Here is a 19276-nt window from a genome sequence, read left to right as displayed (position 1 = left end):
AAATCTTCATCATGCTGCTGCTGGAATAAGTTCTGCAGCTGGTGTAGAGATAAGAATGTTGACCCTTTCTCATGTAATACACCACATGGTGTTATCCTTTCTATTACATCTGGCAAATCTGGGGCTCCAGATTGGTACCATCAAGGGATATCTGGCAGCGCTTTCTATTTTTAAGCGCTCTTCAGAGGAAGACTCCTACTTTAAGATTCCTTTAGTAATACAATGTATTTAATGGGACTGACTGTTTACCCACCAATCACGTTTCAAGTCCCACTATGGGATCTCTACTTGGTATTAAACTACTTGATGTGAGCTCCTTTCTAGCCTCTACATTCTTGTCCATTAAGACTTCTAACTCTGTCTTCTTAGTGGCAATAACATCAGACCGAAGGGTGAGTGAGCTACAGGCTTTATCCTGTAAGCCTCCTCATACTGTTTTTCGTATAGACTGAGTGGTACTATAAGTGTTGCCTACTTTCCTCCCCAAAATTGTTTCCGAGTTTCATATTACTCAGAAAATAACATTTACCGTCTTATTTAGCCTCCTCCACATCTGGGGAAGGAAGACATACTTCACAGGCTTGACCCTAGACGTGCACTGAGCTTTTACATCTCCAGATTCGCAAAATTACGACAGATGGTGGGCTATTCATGTTACAAACTAGGACTCCATGGATACAACACGCTTTTACAAATTGTAACACACCTGGAGTCATATTTGATCACTTGTAAATTACGCTATGTGGGCATGACCCTGAGACCTGTGATGAAGAGAATGATTGAACATCGATCCTGCTTACGCACCAAAAAAAGTACTGCTCCACTGGTAACTCACTTTGTAGCCACAGGACACGGGCAGGATGAGTTCCGGTGGACAGTAATATAAAAAATCCAAGTACCTAGACGAGGGGGGAATTTTCATAACATTCTCCTTAGAAGGCAGTAAAATTGGATTTAAAGATTGGACACGCAGAACATTGGCCTTAATGAACAAATTCAGTGGAATGACCTGGCAATACTCCACTCCTAAATATGTCACATACAGGGCAACCATCTGGTGGCTCAACAGTGTAGCAGAGCATCTATCCACATCTGGGACATCTACCCCACATAAACTGCACTCTTGTCTACTGTTCAACGGGCAAGATTTTACCTATTATCTACATCGATCTATTCAGTGATTGAATAACTGGGTAACTCGGGTGGTACTCAATCGAGCTTCCCACACCAGATATGGCAATATGGTAAAATATGTATTCATGTATAAGTGAATACACCGCCTTTTTAATGGAATACTTAATGGACCAGTGAACATATCTGTATTAGTTAACCGATAGGATGTGGATTGCTGACGCAGTTCATCAATAAGGTGGTAGTCATCACATCTACACGTATTTTCGAGGGAATTTGGTCCTCCGTATTCCATATCTATCATAGGTAATCACCACAGCTGTGCTGCTTCGGAAAAACGTCCTGCTTCGATGACGTCGATACACTGTCCTCGAGGGCCTCCGTCGAGCCGACATGACCGGATGTTATAAGTAGGACGCACGGCGCCCGTAGCCTCAGTTCCGTTTTTTCCGCGAACGTGTTCGCTTCGGAGATCTTGGCGTGCCTCGGTTCTTCTGAGTTTTCCATCGGTTCTTCGAACCTAGTTTGTGAAGTTTGTATCGTGTCTTCCTCTTCTTCCATCCCGCGCTCGGGTTTCAAGAAGTGTCGGGACTGTGGTTCCAAGATGTCGCTGACGGACCCGCACGATGCCTGCCTCTGGGAAGACCACACTACCGGCGTTTGTGACGAATGCCAGTCGCTCACGTCAAAGGCCTTGCGGGAGCGGAAGAAGCTGCTTTCGGTAGGTAGGGTTTCCAAACCCTGTAAGCGGAGGTCCTCTGGGCTTTCCACCGACTATTCGAGGGGCGACTCTCAGTGTCGTCGGCGTTGGCCCAGGGGGGGGTCTCGGTCCCGGAGTGGTTCCTGACATTCCTCTGCCTCTTCGAGGCATTCGCGGAAGTGCCGTCACCGGTCGCCTTCCTGGTCCTCGTCTGAGCACGCCGCCAGTCGGCAGGTTGCTTGTCCCACCAAGCATTCGACTCCTGAGGAATGGGCTGCCTTCCGTAAGGAGATCCCTCCGATTTTTGAATTGCAGGGCTCCGGTCCGTCCGCGCCTCCGACAGGAGCCGGCCATGACCGCACTGGAGACACTGCTCGCACGCTTTCGGGCTCGGGTGGTCGGCACGATCCTCGGGCACCTTCGATGTCCTAATCGGACAAGGTGGATCGTTCTAGTCATGCCCGCTCCAGGTCCCGGTCCTCGACGCACTCAAGACCGTCGGAGCCTGTGAGGTGGTCTTTGAAGACATCGGCGCCATATCCGTCGAGAGGTGCAGTTAAGGCTCCGGCCCCGAGGAAACAATCGGTGCCGAGACTGTCGAAGGACACGCTCGGGGCGCCGCCCTCAAGGCCTGTGTCGAAGCAGTTGGCGCCACTCTCGACGCCGATTCCATCGATGCCTTTCAAGGCGGGTTTGTCGGAGGTTGCCCGTTGCGCGCTGAAACCGTCTAAAAAGGCTTTGGCCAAGTCTAAAACTGTCTGTCCCTTTTTCTGTGCCCCATTCCATCCTCTAATTTATATTTGAGGTGGAGGAAGGGTCTGAGGAAGGTTTGGTTCCTGATGAGGTACCTGACGAGATATTGTCTGGTCATAGCCAGATTGAAGACCTGCGTCAGTCGTTGCACGACACCAGTGGTCTGGACACCTCCCCTGAGGTGGAGTTTGGTCGGCCTGAGCCTGGTACGCACGTCGAGTCCTTGTCCCGGGCGCAATGTCACGGGTGTCGGAGTACTTGGGGTAGTCTGCTCCCCAGTGGATTTTCTGCAGGATGACCCGACGGATACCCTGGACCTAGGTCCACCGGTCTTCGACCTGGTTCTACCTTTCCTTATGGCTTTGCAACGAAGGGTGGCTGCGGCTTGGACTGCTCTGGAGTCTCCCGGCAGTAGGAAAGTCATAGCTCAAAAAATGCCACCCAGCCAGTGGGGACCCCGGCTACTTGACGGTGCACCCTACTCCGGAGAGTTTGGTGGTGCAGGTGGCTACGGCCCCGGCTAAACAGGCATCGTACCCTACCATCCCTCCTGATAGGGACGACAAGCGCTTTGACGGTTGGGCGAAGAAAGTGTTTTCTTCAGGGATTATGGCTCTGAAAGCAGTCAACTCCGTGTGTGCCTTAGCACATTTCACTCCTACTCTGTGGAATTGTTTCCTTAGCGGCTGAACATATTCCCAAAGGGGAAGAACGGGATGGCTTTCTTGCTCTTGTACAGGATGGCAAGGATGCCATGTGTGAATCTGTTCAGTCGGGTCTGGACGTGGCTGATTGCGTCAGCCGGTCCATGGCGGCGAGCATCGTGATGCGCAGATTTGCGTGGTTGCGGAAGTCAGGGTTTGCTCCAGATGTACAAGCCTGGCTTCTCAACATGTCCTTTGATGGTGACCATCTTTTTGGCAGCAAGGCTGACAAGAGCCTTGAGAGGTTGCAGACCTCGAAGGCTGCAGTGAAGTCGTTGAGCGCTGCAGTTCGCCAACCTACGCCTTTTTGTCCTAGGGGACAGCAATAGAGGGGAGGTTCCTTTCGTTATTACTCGACCTTTGGTAAATCGAAGGGAGCTGCTAGTCAGAGGCCAACATGGGAGTATCGGAGGTGGAAAACGGGGTACTCGAGGTGCCAAGGCCGCTCGAGCAGTTGCCTCTTTGCCCTCAGGTACTGCCGCAGCCGCTTCAGGTCAGTCATGAGGCCATGTCCCATGGTTCGCTGGTTGGGGGAAGGCTGGCGCAGCATCTTGTAGAATGGCGTGCCATTACTTCAGATGTGTGGGTTCTGGAGATCATAGCCCACGGCTACTGTCTTCCCTTTCGGCAGTGGCCTCACGACAATCCACCAGGGAATCTCTTTGAAGAGTCTGGATCCGCTCCTTGCGCAGGAAATAAAGTCCCTGCTGGAGAAAGGTGCCATAGAACTGGTGCTTGTAGCGGAGAGAAACAAGGGATGGTATTCCCCTTATTTTTGGATTTCGAAGAAAGACTGGGGATTGAGACCCATCATGGACTTGCGTGGTTTGAACAAGCTCCTCAGGAAGGACAAGTTCAAGATGGTTACTCTGTCTCAAGTCCTCAAGGCCCTTCAACTTCAGGACTGGTTGGTTTCTCGACCTCAAGGACGCTTATTTTCATGTGCCGATTCATCCCAAGCACAAGAAGTACCTGAGGTTCACGGTTGGCGACTCGCACTTTTAGTTTCGGGTCCTGCCGTTCGGATTGACCTCAGCCCCGACTGTTTTCACCAAGGTCATGGTGGTGGTGGCAGCGTATCTCGGGAGAGGGGGATTCACGTCTACCCCTACCTGGATGATTGGTTGATCAGGGCTAGATCTGTCCGTCACCTGCCACTCCCTTCACAGGTTGGGCTTCTCCCTCAATTTAAAGAAGTCCCACTTGACGCCAACCCAGCGGCTCTAGTACATCTGAGCAGTGCTAGACACATCCCTGGGGCAGTGTTTCCCTCCCCAGGTGAGGGCTCATCACATTCTGCAGATGGTGCACAGGTTTTAACATGCCCAGTGTCTCCTGGCATTCGGGTTCTTGAGGTTGCTCGGCCTCATGGCATCCTGCATTCTTCTGGTGCCAGAGGCCAGACTGCGGATGAGATCTCTGCAGTGGGCTCTCAAGTTGCAGTGGTCGCAGTCCTCCGGCAGGTTGTCGGACCCCGTTCAGGTGCCGCCCTCGGTCGCCCAGGACCTTCTGTGGTGGGCCGTCGAAGGCAATCTGATGAAGGGGGGGCTACCCTGGCCAGAGGTGACGATCGTGACGGACGCATCCCTCACGGGATAGGGAGCTCATGCCAACGAGCTGACGGTCAGCGGTTGTTGGTTTCCATCAGTCCAGACTCCATATCAATCTGTTGGCGCTGAGGGCCGTCAGGCTTGCCCTGAAGGCTTTTCTGACTACTGGGCGAGCAAAGAATGTCCTGATTCTGAAGGACAACACGTCGGCAATGCACTACCTCAACAAAAGGGGGGGGGGACAGGGTCACTTCCTCTGTGCAGAGAGGCGATGAAGCTCTGGTTCTGGGCCATCCAGCAGGAAATTTCGATCTTAGCAGTTCATCGGGCCGGAGACGAAAACGAAACTGCGGATGCTCTGAGCAGGCAGAGCACCATCTCTCAAGAGTGGGAGTTGGCTCAGGAGATTCTCTTGGAGATCTTCGACCTTTGGGGGACCTCACAAGTGGATCTCTTCGCCACCAGTGTCAACCGGAAGTGCAAAAGGTTCTGCTCGTGGGAATTTCCTCCAAGAGGAGCGTGAGACGTGTTCGTGGTGGAGTGGATCCTTCCCACTGCTGTACGAGTTTCCTCAAGTCCCAGTCATCCCGGAAGTGCTGCGGAGGCTACAGAGGTTCGGGTCCCGGATGATCCTCATTGCTCCGGCATGGGCCCGGAGAACGTGATACCCGGACCTTCTCGACTTGTCCATCTGCCCTCCACGCTGTCTCCCCTACCGAGACGATCTGCTCTCACGGGAGGGGGATGGGGGTATGGTTCTCCATCCAGAGGTCAAATCCCTCAACCTTCACGCTTGGCTTCTGAAAGGTTGAGGTATAGGGATTGGGACCTCCCTGAAGACATGATGGAGGTGTTGCTTTCGGCCAGACGGCCCACAACGAAGTCCCTGTACCGTTGCCGCTGGAGAAAGTTCTGCAACTGGTGTAGGGTTCAGAATGTGGATCCTTTTGCCTGTGACATTCCTGTGGTTCTGTCTTTTTCGCTTTCCTTAGCCCACAAGGGCTTGCAAGTGGGTACCATTAAAGGTTACCTGGCGGCGCTGTCCATATTTAAGCGCTCGTCTGAAGAGTGTTCTTATTTTAGAATTCCTTTAATTTCTCAATTTCTGAAAGGGCTCACTTTCCAGGTGCCCAGCTGGGATTTGAACCTGGTTCTATAATTCCTAATGGGTGCTCCTTTTGAACCTTTACATTCTTGTCCCTTGAGACTGTTAACTCTTAAAACTGTATTTTTAGTTGTGGTCACTTTCTGTTAAGCCACCCTCCACGGTGTTTCATAAGGACAGGGTTGCCCTACGAGTCCGTCCTTTTCTTCCGAAAGTTGTATCAGAATTTCATTTACGCCAGAAGGTCATTCTTCCGGCGTTCTATCCTCCTCCGTATCCTGGTAAGGACGAGGAGAGGCTCCATAGGCTGGATCCTAGGAGAGCTTTAAGTTTCTTCATTTCACGCATGTCCCGGGTCAGAGTGGACAATCGGCTCTTTATTGGATACGCTGGAAGGCGTTTGGGAGAAGCTGTTACTAAGCAGACTTGTCTAGATGGATTATCTTGGCAACTTCTGAATGTTACCGCTTGGCAGGTAAGGAACCTCCGGTAGGCTTACAGGCCCACTCTATTAGGGGTATGGCTGCCTCTACTGCCCTGCAGAGGGGTGTTCCCATTCGTAACATCTGTGAAGCAGCCACATGGGCTTCGGTTCTTACTTTTGTAAGACACTACTCCCTAGATTCTATCAATAGGCAGGATCTGGCCTTTGGCAAGGTGGTCCTCTCTTCTGCCATTTAATTGGGCATTCTAAATTTCTAAATTATTTCCCTCCTCCATACGTTGGTACTGCTTTGGGAGTCTGTCATAGATCTGGAATACTTCAGAGGACCCAATCCCCTTGAAGAACAAGTTACTTTCTTACCTGGTAACTTTCTTTCGATGGGATGGTCCGACGACGTATTCCATATCGCTCCCGCCCAGCCTGCCCCGCTACAGAATTCCTTATGCTATTGCAGTTTACGCTTCCGCTTGGCTTTCTGTGGTCATACTGGCAGACGATTAGTGCCACACGTTCTGGGGAAAAAACTACAACTGAGGCCACGGGCGCTGTGCGTCCTACTTATAACATCCGGTGACGTCGGCTCGGCGGAGGCCCTCGAGGACAGCTCATCGATGCAGGACGCAGACGGCGAAAACATTTCCGAAGCAGCACAGCTGTGGTGGTTACCTGTCATAGATGTGGAAAACGTCGTCGGACCATCCCATCGAAAGAACGTTACCATGTAAGAAAGTAACTTGTTCGTCTGCAATGGGACTGCAATTTAAGAGAAGCCCACCGCTCGTCATAAGCAGTAGAGGTACCAGAATACACTTCGCTGAGGTTGAGTTGTGGCTGTCAGAACCTGACTGCATTTAATACAGTTCCGGGAGCACTGCTAAACCATAGACAACCGCTACTTGCGTCACGTAATCCTACAGCTCCCTGTGAACGGTAAGGGACCAGCATTTGATATATTAGAGCCGTGTGAGATGCACAGAAAGAGCGGCTGCACTAATATATGCGGGTTATCTACTAATTTACGTAAGTTATGCTATACACTAGATTACAGACAAAGACACGTGCGACACAGCGCAAGATTACCACATCCATTTTCACTGCATCGGCCTCCCAGCAGGTAAGCACATATGTTTTTCCTATGTCGTCCATGTCCAGCAATAACATGCCTGATGAAATGTTGGTCTATAGGCAACCTCATATCCGGTTATATATTTCAGCCATGACCAGATTGCCTGAAACAACTGGCAAAGGCGCTGCAAGTAAATGAAGTGTTTTGCAAGTGGGACTCTGGTAGGTTTTAAATAAGACCACATTTATTATGCATGCCTCATGGCGATGGCACTTTTGTATAAATTATACTGATAATCACCACACCGATATAAGTAGCTTTCTCCTGTGGTATACTGGCACACCACCTCCCCTTTTCACACACCCCCTTTCGTAGATTGCGTATTAAGCTGTTTTTATAAGTACATAGACAAATGTATCCTGTAATCACGGCACCGTAATAAGATTCCTAAATCAGACACACTAATAAGCGCACAGTATATTTTTACTCTGTGCTTGACAAGGGATAGACTCATCCCTTGCTCTCTACCTTGTGTTCCCTCTAGGAAGTGGATGCACTGCAAGGATCAAACTGAGGGTCCAATAAGGGAGTATATCCCCTGTTTACAATAACTTGTCCTGACGAAGATGACCCCAGCCACCATGGGTTTTCGAAACCGGTCGACCTTGCAGAACATGAGCTTCACTCATGCAGATTGACGCTGTGCTAACAATAGGAATTGGCAGACGTCAAAAAGTTGAAACTTTTACTGATGGGGAGCCTTCAGCCTCTAGTCTTTATAGGCTCAGGGTACAAGGAGCTTAGTACGTTTATAGAATCTGAACACGTTTCTGAGCTAACAGGCACACTACTAAAACTGGTGATTAAAACCGAGGGAGTCCAAATCCAGATCGTAGCAGGTTTCCTATGTTACTCATGTTAAAAGCATAATTTAATGTCGTATGCCTTAGACTTGGTTCTTTTGACTTGTGTCTGAGTTGTATAGATACTTGTTGGATAGGGATATTTCTTTTTGCTATCCCTTTTAGAAAAGCGGTGCATCATCCGACCCCTGGGGAGAGATCCGCTGGGTTAGGGACAGTCTGTGCATTTCATATAAGAGGGATGGTAATAACTTTTTCTCTACTTGTATAACATATTGTTCTCCTAACACCGTTCTATAGTGTTGCCAGTAGTATCCGTAGGAATGAAATTAGGACCGCAAGGTCTGCAATTGAAACCCTAGGTGTTAAATCAAACTAGGACTAGCCATGACCAAGCAAACTATATCCAGATGGATAATGCAAACTATATCAAAATGCTACAAGCTAGCAGGTAAAGATCCTCCAGAACACCCAAGAGCTGATTCGACCAGGGGCATTGCAACTTCGTCTGCCTTGCAGGGGGGAGTTCCGATAAGATTTATGTGCAGCTGCCACATGGTATGTGCACACCTTTACTAAACATTAGTTCCTCGGGCCAAGATTCTGCTTTTGGAAAAGCAGTCTTGCACTCAGTGCATACATAACCACACTAATTTCTACTCCCACCTCCAAATTACATTAACTGCGTTGGGAGTGTATCAAAGATGAGGAATACGTAGGAGGACCATTCGAAGAACAAGTTACTTACCCATGGTAACGTTCTATCGACTGGATGTTCCTCTGACGTATTCCTTATCGCCCCTCCCAACTTAGCCCGCAGTAGAGTTTCCCTTGCGGTTGCAGTCTATGCTCTCTCAAAGGGAGTAACTGGTAAACGCAAGGTGAAGCTCCACTCGTCAAAACGGAACTGAGGCCAACGGGCGGTGCACGTGCTACATATACCTGCAGTGACATTGAGACGGAGGCCTCTGAGGGACATCGACTCGACAGGCATCGACGCACAGCGCCCCCCGTTGAGATTCTTTTGCAGAGGCAGTAGAGCTGGGATATTGGAAATATCAAAGATAAGCAATACGTGGGAGGAACATCCAGTCGAAAGAACGTTACCATGGGTAAGTAACTTGTTCTTCTGGTGTATGGTGGTGCTAGGATGAAGGCAGACTGTGAGGTGGCGGTCTACTTATTGCTGGATTTTCTTCTGAACTAAATCTATCCCCTTGTCCTAGATTCTGCATTGCGGTATGCATAATGCCTTGCACTTGTTCCTGCGTTTTGACTTTAGATTGGACATTGGCTGCTGGAATTAATCTCATGAATTGCTTTCTCCTTAGATTTAAACTCCAGAGAGCAGGAGACGTGCCAACCAGTGCACGTGATCAACGTCGACATCCAGGACAACCATGAAGAAGCCACATTAGGAGCATTCCTTATTTGTGACCTGTGTCAATGTGTAAGTTAGCCACTCTTACAATCCCCAGTCGTCCAGCACTTTATTTTCCGTGAATCGCAAAATGTTCACACACCAGACAAATATTCAGGAGAGCTCAAAATGTATTTTTTTCAGGCTCTAATTGCTGTAGATTGTTCTCCAATTTAGACTTTCGAAAGGTGATGAGTTGGCCCCTTGATATCCGCACAGTTAGGATGTAGAGGGATACAAATTAAAAGGACATATTGAGTGAGCTATATATTTGATTGGTGTGTATCTGTTAAGAAATATTTGGTGATGTTGGCCTCAGTTTATAGGATCCTCTGTGAATCAGTTGTATTAACCTTTTTAAAAATGAGAAACTCCAGTAAAACGCATATTGTACGAGATGTTCTGTTTGCTTGACTGGTGGATGAGCATTGCTATAGTCGGAATCTCCCACATGCGACCAGTGAAAGGTTATAGTCTTTATGTACCAGTTATAAATGTTAGTGTTTTAGCTGTACCCAGCAGCATACTGTACGCCGCACTAGCGCACTCTTGTGCTCCCCCTTGTTCTTTCTCCCCCCCTCTCACCTGTCCAACGCTCCCAGGTGAAAATTGACTCTAGCCACCCCAGTCCTTATTGCCAGCTGCACGACCAGTGGAGAAAGATTTCCTGAGGAAGTAGTAGGGTGAATGCTATTTTTTGGTGCCAAGACAGCTGTGAAATTTTCCTTTTTTAAATAGTACTTAAGTTTGATTTTAAATTTTCGGATGATCACTTCCAGTATATATAAGAATATTAAACTTGTCTTACTGAGCCACGCATAACCTTAAAACCTAGAATAACCATATACATTCTTTTCATGAAGGTTATAATTCCCAGATGGACAGTCTGGTACACTCCTTTTTGTAATCAGAGGGGAAGGGGGGAAATGGCACCAGTGAGGGTTCAAGCCTGCTTTGCATAAAATCAAGTGGTATTGTGGCAATATAAGAATTACCACAATTAAAGGGTTGTATGCTTGAATTAGTAAGTGCATAATGCACACTGGGTTTAGTGCTTATTAACGCTCACCCTAATATTTAAATGTTTGCAACATTGAGCTATACATCTCTCTCTCGCTTGTGGAATCTGCTTGGATCACATGCTATGCATAGGCCGACATCTAGTGGAAGCTGCGGAGTATTAGTTGTTTTCGAAACTCGGAAAAAAGGGACGTCAACAGGGCGTGCCAGTAATACTATCCCTAGTGTGACGTCCACTGTACCCATGGTCCTTCACGCATTGAGGTCTCTCAGATAGTTTTTTTTTCTGCCATTGTGACGGATGCTTATCGCAGAGTTCTATCCGGCTATTCGGCTAGCGCCATTGGCTTTTGAAAAATGTATACTAGTTTCTCTTCCTGTCCTTTTCCAATTCGACTTACTCTTCATTGACACAGTGAAAAGGACGACTGCCGAAAATAATTCCAGACTCGACGGATCCTTTCGGCCTTGTAAGGCCGAATCGCACTTAGGCCCTAACAGTAGGGAGAGGGTGGGGGGGGTGATTATGGTGGGGGGTCATTATAGAAAGCATTTTACTTTCCTTTCCCACCAGGCTGCCATTTCCTATAAACATGGAGAAAACGCCTTAAGTTTTTCCCCACGTGTAATAAAAGATTTCCATGGATAGACAAGCACCGAGTGTGCAACTTGTGTCTAGCGTGAGATCACGACGAAGGGCATTGTCGAGCCCGCAAGCTCTTCAAAACAAAGACTTTTAAAGAGCGAAGAACTAAACGCTGGGCCCATCACGCCATGCAGGCCGAGGCCGCCATGGACGTGGAGGGAGCCTCCAGTGATGGCAGTGTCGCAGACAGCTAAGGCGACAGGGAACCGTTTGGTTCCTGAGTGCAGGCCGCCGACCCCAAGAGACAGGCCGGCGGCTCTGTTCCAGGGATGACACTCTGCGGCAAAAGCACTACGACTACCCCCGCCAATAAACACACATCCCGGGGCAAGGAGTCGACACAGTCGAACAAACGCCCAAGCATGGCGTCAAGGGGGAGGTCTACAGAATCCCTGTCCTATGGGCACTCGAGGTCCCGATCACCCCATGACAGGCCCTGTAAGGCTAGAGACCAAGACGTGGTCCCTAAAACATCGACCGAACGTCTGCAGACAAGGCGGCGGTCCGCTCCAATGCTGAAAGTCGACCTCCTACGTCAAACGGCTGTAGGGTCAAAAAACACTGGTTTATCCCAACTAGTTAAAAAGTACGTCCCCGAGAGCCTGCTAAAGTCCACGCACTCCAAGAAACACTCCTCCAAGAGTCCAATCATACAAATAAGTCAACAGTACAAGTCTATCCCTAATACTAGGGAAATGCACTCTGTCCCACAAGAGGAAGGCTCTTTGGCTGAAACCTTAAAGAACAAGGGCCAGTCCGCACCCGAGGGCCATCCTACACCCCTAGGACAAGACTCTACCCCTCAGTACTGTCATGCCCAGTTCAGCCCAATGGACTACGGAAGACAGACGGGGTCATGAATAGAATGACCTTTATGGCCAATTTCTTCGGGGGAAAAACCCACAGGCTTACCAGAACTTTCAAGTTACACCAACAACTGAGGCTTCCAGCTCCCAGCCCCCCTTAAAAAGCTCTACCTGACTCTCTACCTGTGTTAAGTACAGTCCAACCAATACTGGGTGATCCGTATGATGTTCATACGGACACTGAGGATGATAATGAAAACTATCAGTAGTCTGATCATTATGATGATGAGGTGTATACCCTGGCCTCTCCATCAGGACTTGCCAGTGGCCGATTCGCCAGTGGACAATCGGCCTCTCCACAACGACATGTTAAAGCAGCTGCACACTTTGTTATCCAAACTCGGCTAGACAAAGACTTCGTTGAAGATATTTTGGGGGACAAGAAGGCTGCCACCCAATTCATCCCAATTCTACAATCAGTCCAAAGAAGGATTCAACCTTCCCTGGAGACACCAAACCAGACACGGGCGGTAAATCCGTGGGCAGAGAAACCTTTCTGCCCGGCACCGTCTGACCAGCTCTATATCGGGGGCCAGCTTAAGCCAGATTCGCTTGTGCTTACTACAACCCGTAAAAGGGCAGGAACACCACTAGCCTGATAAGGAGAGCAAAAAGCTCGATACTATGGGGAGGAAGATAGCGACTGGCAGATTTCCAGACTAGAATAGTCAACAATTCGACACTATTGGCAAGCTATGATTGCCACAAATGGGAAGAAATTACTACCCTGATAGCTTCTGCTCCCGAGCCTCTAAAGTCACAACTAGCCCTGGTAGCAGCTGACGGCAAAGCAACTTCCAGCTGCATTCTTAAAAGTAACCTAGATGCCGCAGATAATTCAGGCAGAATTATTGCTGAAGGGACCATAATCAAGCGCCACGCTTGGCTACGCCAGTCTGGCTTTAAGCTTGAGACCCAGGCTACGCTACTTAACATGCCAGTGGAACCAACAGTCTTATTCGGCAAAGCCGTAGAAGACTCCTTAAAGTCCACCAAGGAGGAATATGACACCCTACAATCTCTGGGCCAGCTGACAAAACACCAGGCCAAAGGGGGCGTAAGCAGTTTTCGCCGGTTTCGTGGGCAAAATTCCCAAAGAGGCTCCGGATACGGACAGGGTCAGAATTCTTCCTGGAATAAAAACCAGGTCCAAGCCTCACAGGGTTACCACAGAGCCCAGCGTCGATCTTGCGGCCGTGGGAGGTCATCTACAGGTGGAGGATCACCTCCTTAGCAATGACAGCCCGCTACAGGTCCCCTCCCATGCCTCCCCAGTAGGACGACGCATTTCACACTTCACCCACACATGGGAGGGAATCGCCACTGACAAGTGGGTGCTATCAACAGTAGCGGGAGGTTGTGTGGAATTCATCCAAAAACCATCCCCCGTGTCGGAGAAAATCAATGAAGGAAGAACTCCTTCTCGAGGAGGGCAACGCACTGCTTCTCAAGAACACCATAGAGATCGTACCATCGAACTAGGTAAACAAGGGTATTTATTCAATATACTTTGTTGTGCCAAAAAAAAAAACCATCTACGTGCCCAGTGATAGGCTTGCGTCCTGCAAACACTTAGTAAAGCCACAAAAATTCTGCATGACAACACTACAAGAGGTAATCCCCCCTGCTAAAGCGGGGAAACTACATGGCAACACTGGATATGAAAGATGCCTATTTTCATATTTCAATGTTCCCTGCGCACAGACAACACTTGCGTTTCAAGATCGCAAGCCAGCACTACCAATTCAAGGTGCTACCCTTCGGAATAGAGTCAGCTCCAAGGGTATTCACCAAGGTACTGGCAGTGGTGGCAGCGCACCTACGCAGAGAGGCAATCCCAGTGTACACCTACCTGGACGACTGGCTGATCACAGGGTAAACATCCCATCTTTGCAAACAAATACGGAAATATAAACCCTCTCTTCCAATTGGGTTTCTCAATAAACTAGGAAAAGTCAAGCCTTGTGCCAAACACAACACAACAAAACAGTTCCTAGGAGCTGCCTTAGACACAGAAGGTAGGCTTGGCCTTTCCATCCATGGAAAGTGTACAAAACTTTCTACGGCAAATACCTCAGTATCAAGCCAGTCGCCAGATAATCGTACGCAAAGCGATGCGTTTACTAGACATGATGGCGTTGTGCATATACCTGGTCCTGCACGCCTGCAACCCATGCAGGAATGGTTGGCGAAACAATGGTCTCAGGCAAGCGGTCAGTGGGACGATCTAGTGGTCATTTCGCCAACTCTAGTACAAAACCTACGCTGGTGGACAAAGGAAGTCTGTCCAAACTGGCACAGAAAATATGGAGATGGGCACTCAGACGGGGGCATGTTCATATCCTCTCAACACGTTCCAGGGCTACTCAACACTCTAGCCGACTCTAAGCAGAGATCCCCTACCAGAGGCACACGAGTGGCAACTAAACTCCAGTATCGTAGACCACATCTTCACTCAGTGTGGTTATCGCACACTGGACTTGTTCGCTACAGGAGAAAACGAGCAATGCCCAGGCTTCGTGTCAGGTTCCCCCAACCAGGCTCCAAGGGGAACGCCCTATGGATGAACTGGTTAGGGAAATTTGCTTTCGCTTCAACCCCCTCCCCCTCAACTCCCTTAATGAACAGGGTAGTGAACAAATGACGCTCATCCTAGTTGCTCCCATGTGGGCAGGAGAGCCATGGCATCCACATCTGCGCACACTGGCGATGTGTGATCCCATCAAACTCCTGTGTCAGACGAACCTATTGACCCAACACAGGGGGAATAACCATACACCCTCAACCACATTCAATGAACCTGACAGCTTGGCTCCTGAGGTCATAGAGTTCGGACACCTTAATCTGCCACAACAGTGTATGGATATCCTCAAGGAGGCGCGTAAACTAAACACCAGACAATGTTATTTCGACAAGTGGAGGAGATATGTAATTTGGTGCCAGTCTAAACAAACCCCATAGAATTTACTCCATCCCACATTCTAAATTATATGCTCCACTTGTTAGACTCTGGTTTAGTATTCAACTCCATAAAGGTCCACCTGGCGGCTTTATCAGCGTACACCACCTCTCAGAGTAAGGTATCTTTGTGGAAAATTCCACTCATTGAGGCATTCATGGAGGGGGTAAAGAGACTCCACCCTCCAATTTCTAACCCACCACCAGGTTGTGCTCTGTGTTGTGCTCGCTAAGCTCATTGGGCCCCCATTCGAGCCTATGCATACATCAAGTCTTAAACACCTGACGTACAAAACTGCCTTCTTGGTGGCTATTACTTCCATAAGAAGAGTTAGTGAATTGCAAGTATTGTCAGTGCAGGACCCTTTCTTTATCATTCATAAAGACAAATTGGTTTTAAGTACACATCAGAGGTTCTCTCCTAAATCATTTCCAAATTCCATCAATCTATTGAGCTAGCGGCCTTCTTTCAGAATCCAACTAGCTCAGCTGAGGTAAAACTCCACACACTGGATGCGAGGGGGCCGGTCCTTTACTACGTAAACAAGACCAGAACGCTTGGAAAGACAGACCAACTGTTTGTCTCTGTAGGGCCAGGCTGAGAGGGAGACCGCATTTCCAAAAATGCCATCTCCAGATGATAGTCGGATACATACAACTATGCTATTCATTATCAAACAAAACACTGCCTTTCACACCAAGCGCTCACTCCACAAGGAGCACAGAAGCTACTCTGGCTTTCATTGCAAATTTCCCCTTAGGCAGCATTTGCAAAGCAGCTACATGGAGCTCAGTACACACTTTCACTCAGCACTACTGCATTGACACTCCTTCCAAAGCAGATGCACAGGTGTGACAAGCGGTTCTAAAACATCTATTTGCTGCTGCTCCTTCTCACAACCCACCACCTTCTAACACTGCTCGCTAATTTATGCATAGCATGTGATCTAAGCAGATTTCACAAGCCTCAGAAGGGATACATTACTCACCGTAATCGTATTTCTGATGCATGTATCTGCTTAGATTCGCATGCGCCCAACCTTCCTCCACTTGGAGAAGGCGCATATGTTATATGAGCTTCTCTGATATTTATCTGCTTGGATACACCTGTACTCACGATACACTTCATGCTACCTCATGTCAGAAACAAAGCAATCTGAAGGACCTCGACATGTGAAGGACCATGGGTACAGTGGACATCACACTAGGGATAGTATTACTGGCATGCCCTGTCAACGTCCCTTTTCGAGTTTCAAAAACTGTAATAGTTTGCAGCTTCCACTAGATGTCGGCCTATCCATAGCATGTGAATCAAAGCCGATAACTAGCATCAGAAATACTATTACGGTGAGTAATGGATCATATATATATATATATATATCTGTTGTGTTTGCAAATAAGAATGAGACGCACTTCATAGTCGCCACAGAGTTTCAAATCCAGGAATCCAAAGATTGCAAACAGCATTTTAATAGTGCATCATGTGCAGATTAAAATCCATAAACATATGGAGTTCCCACAGGCAATGGCCTCCGAAAATTCTGTAGCATTACGTGTTTCGCACACCGCTTGATCATATATATCTCTCTCCCCTTTGGCTTTTAGGATGGATTGGTTGTGACTTCAGTCACTCCGTTAAGGGGCCCAGCACCATTCTGAATGTTTCCTTTCCCTGTGCAGAAATTCAGCCGGGTCTCATGATGGCTATGGACATGCTCAGTTCCCAATTAACATAATTCCTTTAACAACTTTGTATACATGAGATTTCTAATTTTTTTCTTTTTTTAAGCTAGAGAGGGGCGAATCGCCAAGTATAATTGAATTCTAATTTTCATGCTATTCCTTTTTTTTTTTTCATTTTTTTTTTTAAGCGGAGACCTAGCTCAAGAGCAGTGAGCGCTGTACAGGGTGTGGGTAGCCAATGTTTGGGCTGTCATCTTTTAACGGTTGCGCAATACTTTGATTTGATTAGTGTGCGTCCATTGGGATTGGTCCTTGGTCAGGTGGTCAAAACCATGTTTTGAAAGCTTTGCGAAATTGGAGAATTGTGGTGGCATTCGAAACAGAACAGAGTTCCAGAGGGTGGGTTCATGTTGCTTGAAGAAACGATCACCAGTCATAAGATTTTTCTTTTTATTTACAAAGAGGTAATTGTGATCTTTCTGGATAACCTACACTATCTGCCCAAAATACCCCCACACGGAACATTAAGAGGCAAGAGCTGCATTTTAGTGCACATGTGTTCTAACCCTTGCTTATGATAAAGACTGATCTTGTAATATTCAGTCTTGTTTGTATTGTCCATATTAAGTACAATCTCGTCCAGATCCCCCCCCTCCCGACTGATGACATGATTGCAGGACAGTATATTGTAATATTGTTTCCAATACAAAAAGAAAATGTTTTGTTAGGCAAGCCCGGCGTTCATCTGAAACCGGATACCTGTATAAACCAGTAACACAGTATGGCGTGTCAAGTGCTGTCCGTTGAAATCTTGCTGATTCCTGCTGTTTGAAATGCTGGAAGTGCTGACTGAATCCTCAATCTTTAGTGGTTGATACATCCCTACAAAACAAATGGGTAGTGGGGCACCTATTTTAGTGCTTAGAAACAAGAGTCGTGTACATTGAGTGTCAAATAAAAAATGATCCACACAATATGCATCGCCTGGATCTCTAATCCAACTCAGTTCGTTTCTCTAGCTGGTTTAAGCTGGCATTTGCATAGCTCACAGCTTTCTGTGCTTTTTCCTTCTGGCATGTCTCGCTGTCTCGGTGGATTTGAAAAATGCTACTCAACATTTGCATCTTTCAGAAGCCTCCATGATTTTGTAGCTTAAGGGCTAAACATGTCTGCCTTGTGCACTTGCCTTTATTCAGGTTATTGCACCTCTCCTACCAACTTCTCCAAACCAACTGCAAGCTTTTTTCCGGGCACTTTATCCTGGTAATCTGGTAAAGATACTTTGATATGTATTGTACCAGCCCCTCCACCTGATGTATCCTAGGAATAGTCAATGCCCAACACTGAAGTCTGCTCCATCAGATAATGTACACCCCAAATCGCGCTGAAGTAGCAAGTGCTGACTTTGCGGTGCTTACTCTTTGCAAGACTACTAGGAATATACCCTGTTTAAAGATGTAAAGGCAGGCGCTCTGTTACCAGTCTTTAGCTTCTCCTCCTAACGCACGTTTTCATGACTTCATCAATCTTCAGGGAGGCTGTGTTACACAGAAAATCAGCCTCCCTGAAGATTGATGAAGTCATGAAAACGTGTGTTTGGAGGAGAAGCTAAAGACTGGTAACGGAGCGCCTGCCTTCACATCTTTAAACATTGTTCTAGGAATATACCCTGTTGGTGTTCTTAAGCTCAGTAGGAGCACATGCTCGCAGTGCCCACTGAGAACACCACATATTGGCTCATCAGTTGCTCCCTGCTCCTGAAGAGTTTGAAAAATGCTCTTCTCTTAATCAACAAACCCCACAGATGCCAACATCCATGAGTTGTTTTCTAGCAGTCTGTGCCCAGTCAAAAAGCTTGGGGCACCATCCATCTTTCAGGCCAGGTTTGCAAGTGTTCTTAGTTGTAGGATGCATGTCATTAACTCTTAACTATAAGAAGCCTAAAGCAGGACCTCCTTTCCAATAGCTTTACCTACTGCTTTCAAATCTGTACATAGAAAGATAATGCCTAAGGTTTTGCCCTCGGCAAGGTCCCCTTCCCATCCTCTGAAGGGCCTACTAGTGATCCAGCAAACGTTTTTGGGCAGGTTCACCTTTGCATGAATAGGGGGCATGGGCATAAAGAGTCCAAAACAGACCATATGCCCTAAATGAATCTCCTGTTCGATGTTTCTGGGGAATGAGTGAGTGGTCGTCTCTCTTGGTACAATAGTACCATACTTGCTGTTGTCTGCACGCTTTACTTCCATAATCAGTGACAATTGATCATAAATCTGTGTTATTTTTTTAAGCAAGCATTGCTGCCAAAGGCAATATTGCCTCTGGGGACTGGCCCACGTTCTGCTTCATATGCCTTAGTAACTCTT

At 47.8% G+C, this 19276-nt stretch overlaps 1 protein-coding gene across 1 annotated transcript in view; it reads left to right on the top strand.

The window, feature by feature from the left end:
- The window catches only part of SSU72 (SSU72 homolog, RNA polymerase II CTD phosphatase), a 384165-nt gene that overhangs the window by 329842 nt on the left and 35047 nt on the right, over nt 1-19276 (top strand). Inside the window, exon 4 of the mRNA XM_069610133.1 lies at nt 9649-9767. Within this exon, the coding sequence (XP_069466234.1) occupies nt 9649-9767 (119 nt within the window). The remainder of the gene's footprint in view (nt 1-9648; nt 9768-19276) is intronic.

This window comes from Ambystoma mexicanum, chromosome 8, assembly GCF_040938575.1.
Source record: "Ambystoma mexicanum isolate Mex_15411 chromosome 8, UKY_AmexF1_1, whole genome shotgun sequence".
Classification (NCBI taxonomy): domain Eukaryota; kingdom Metazoa; phylum Chordata; class Amphibia; order Caudata; family Ambystomatidae; genus Ambystoma; species Ambystoma mexicanum.
This window is presented reverse-complemented; position numbering and strand designations above follow the sequence as displayed.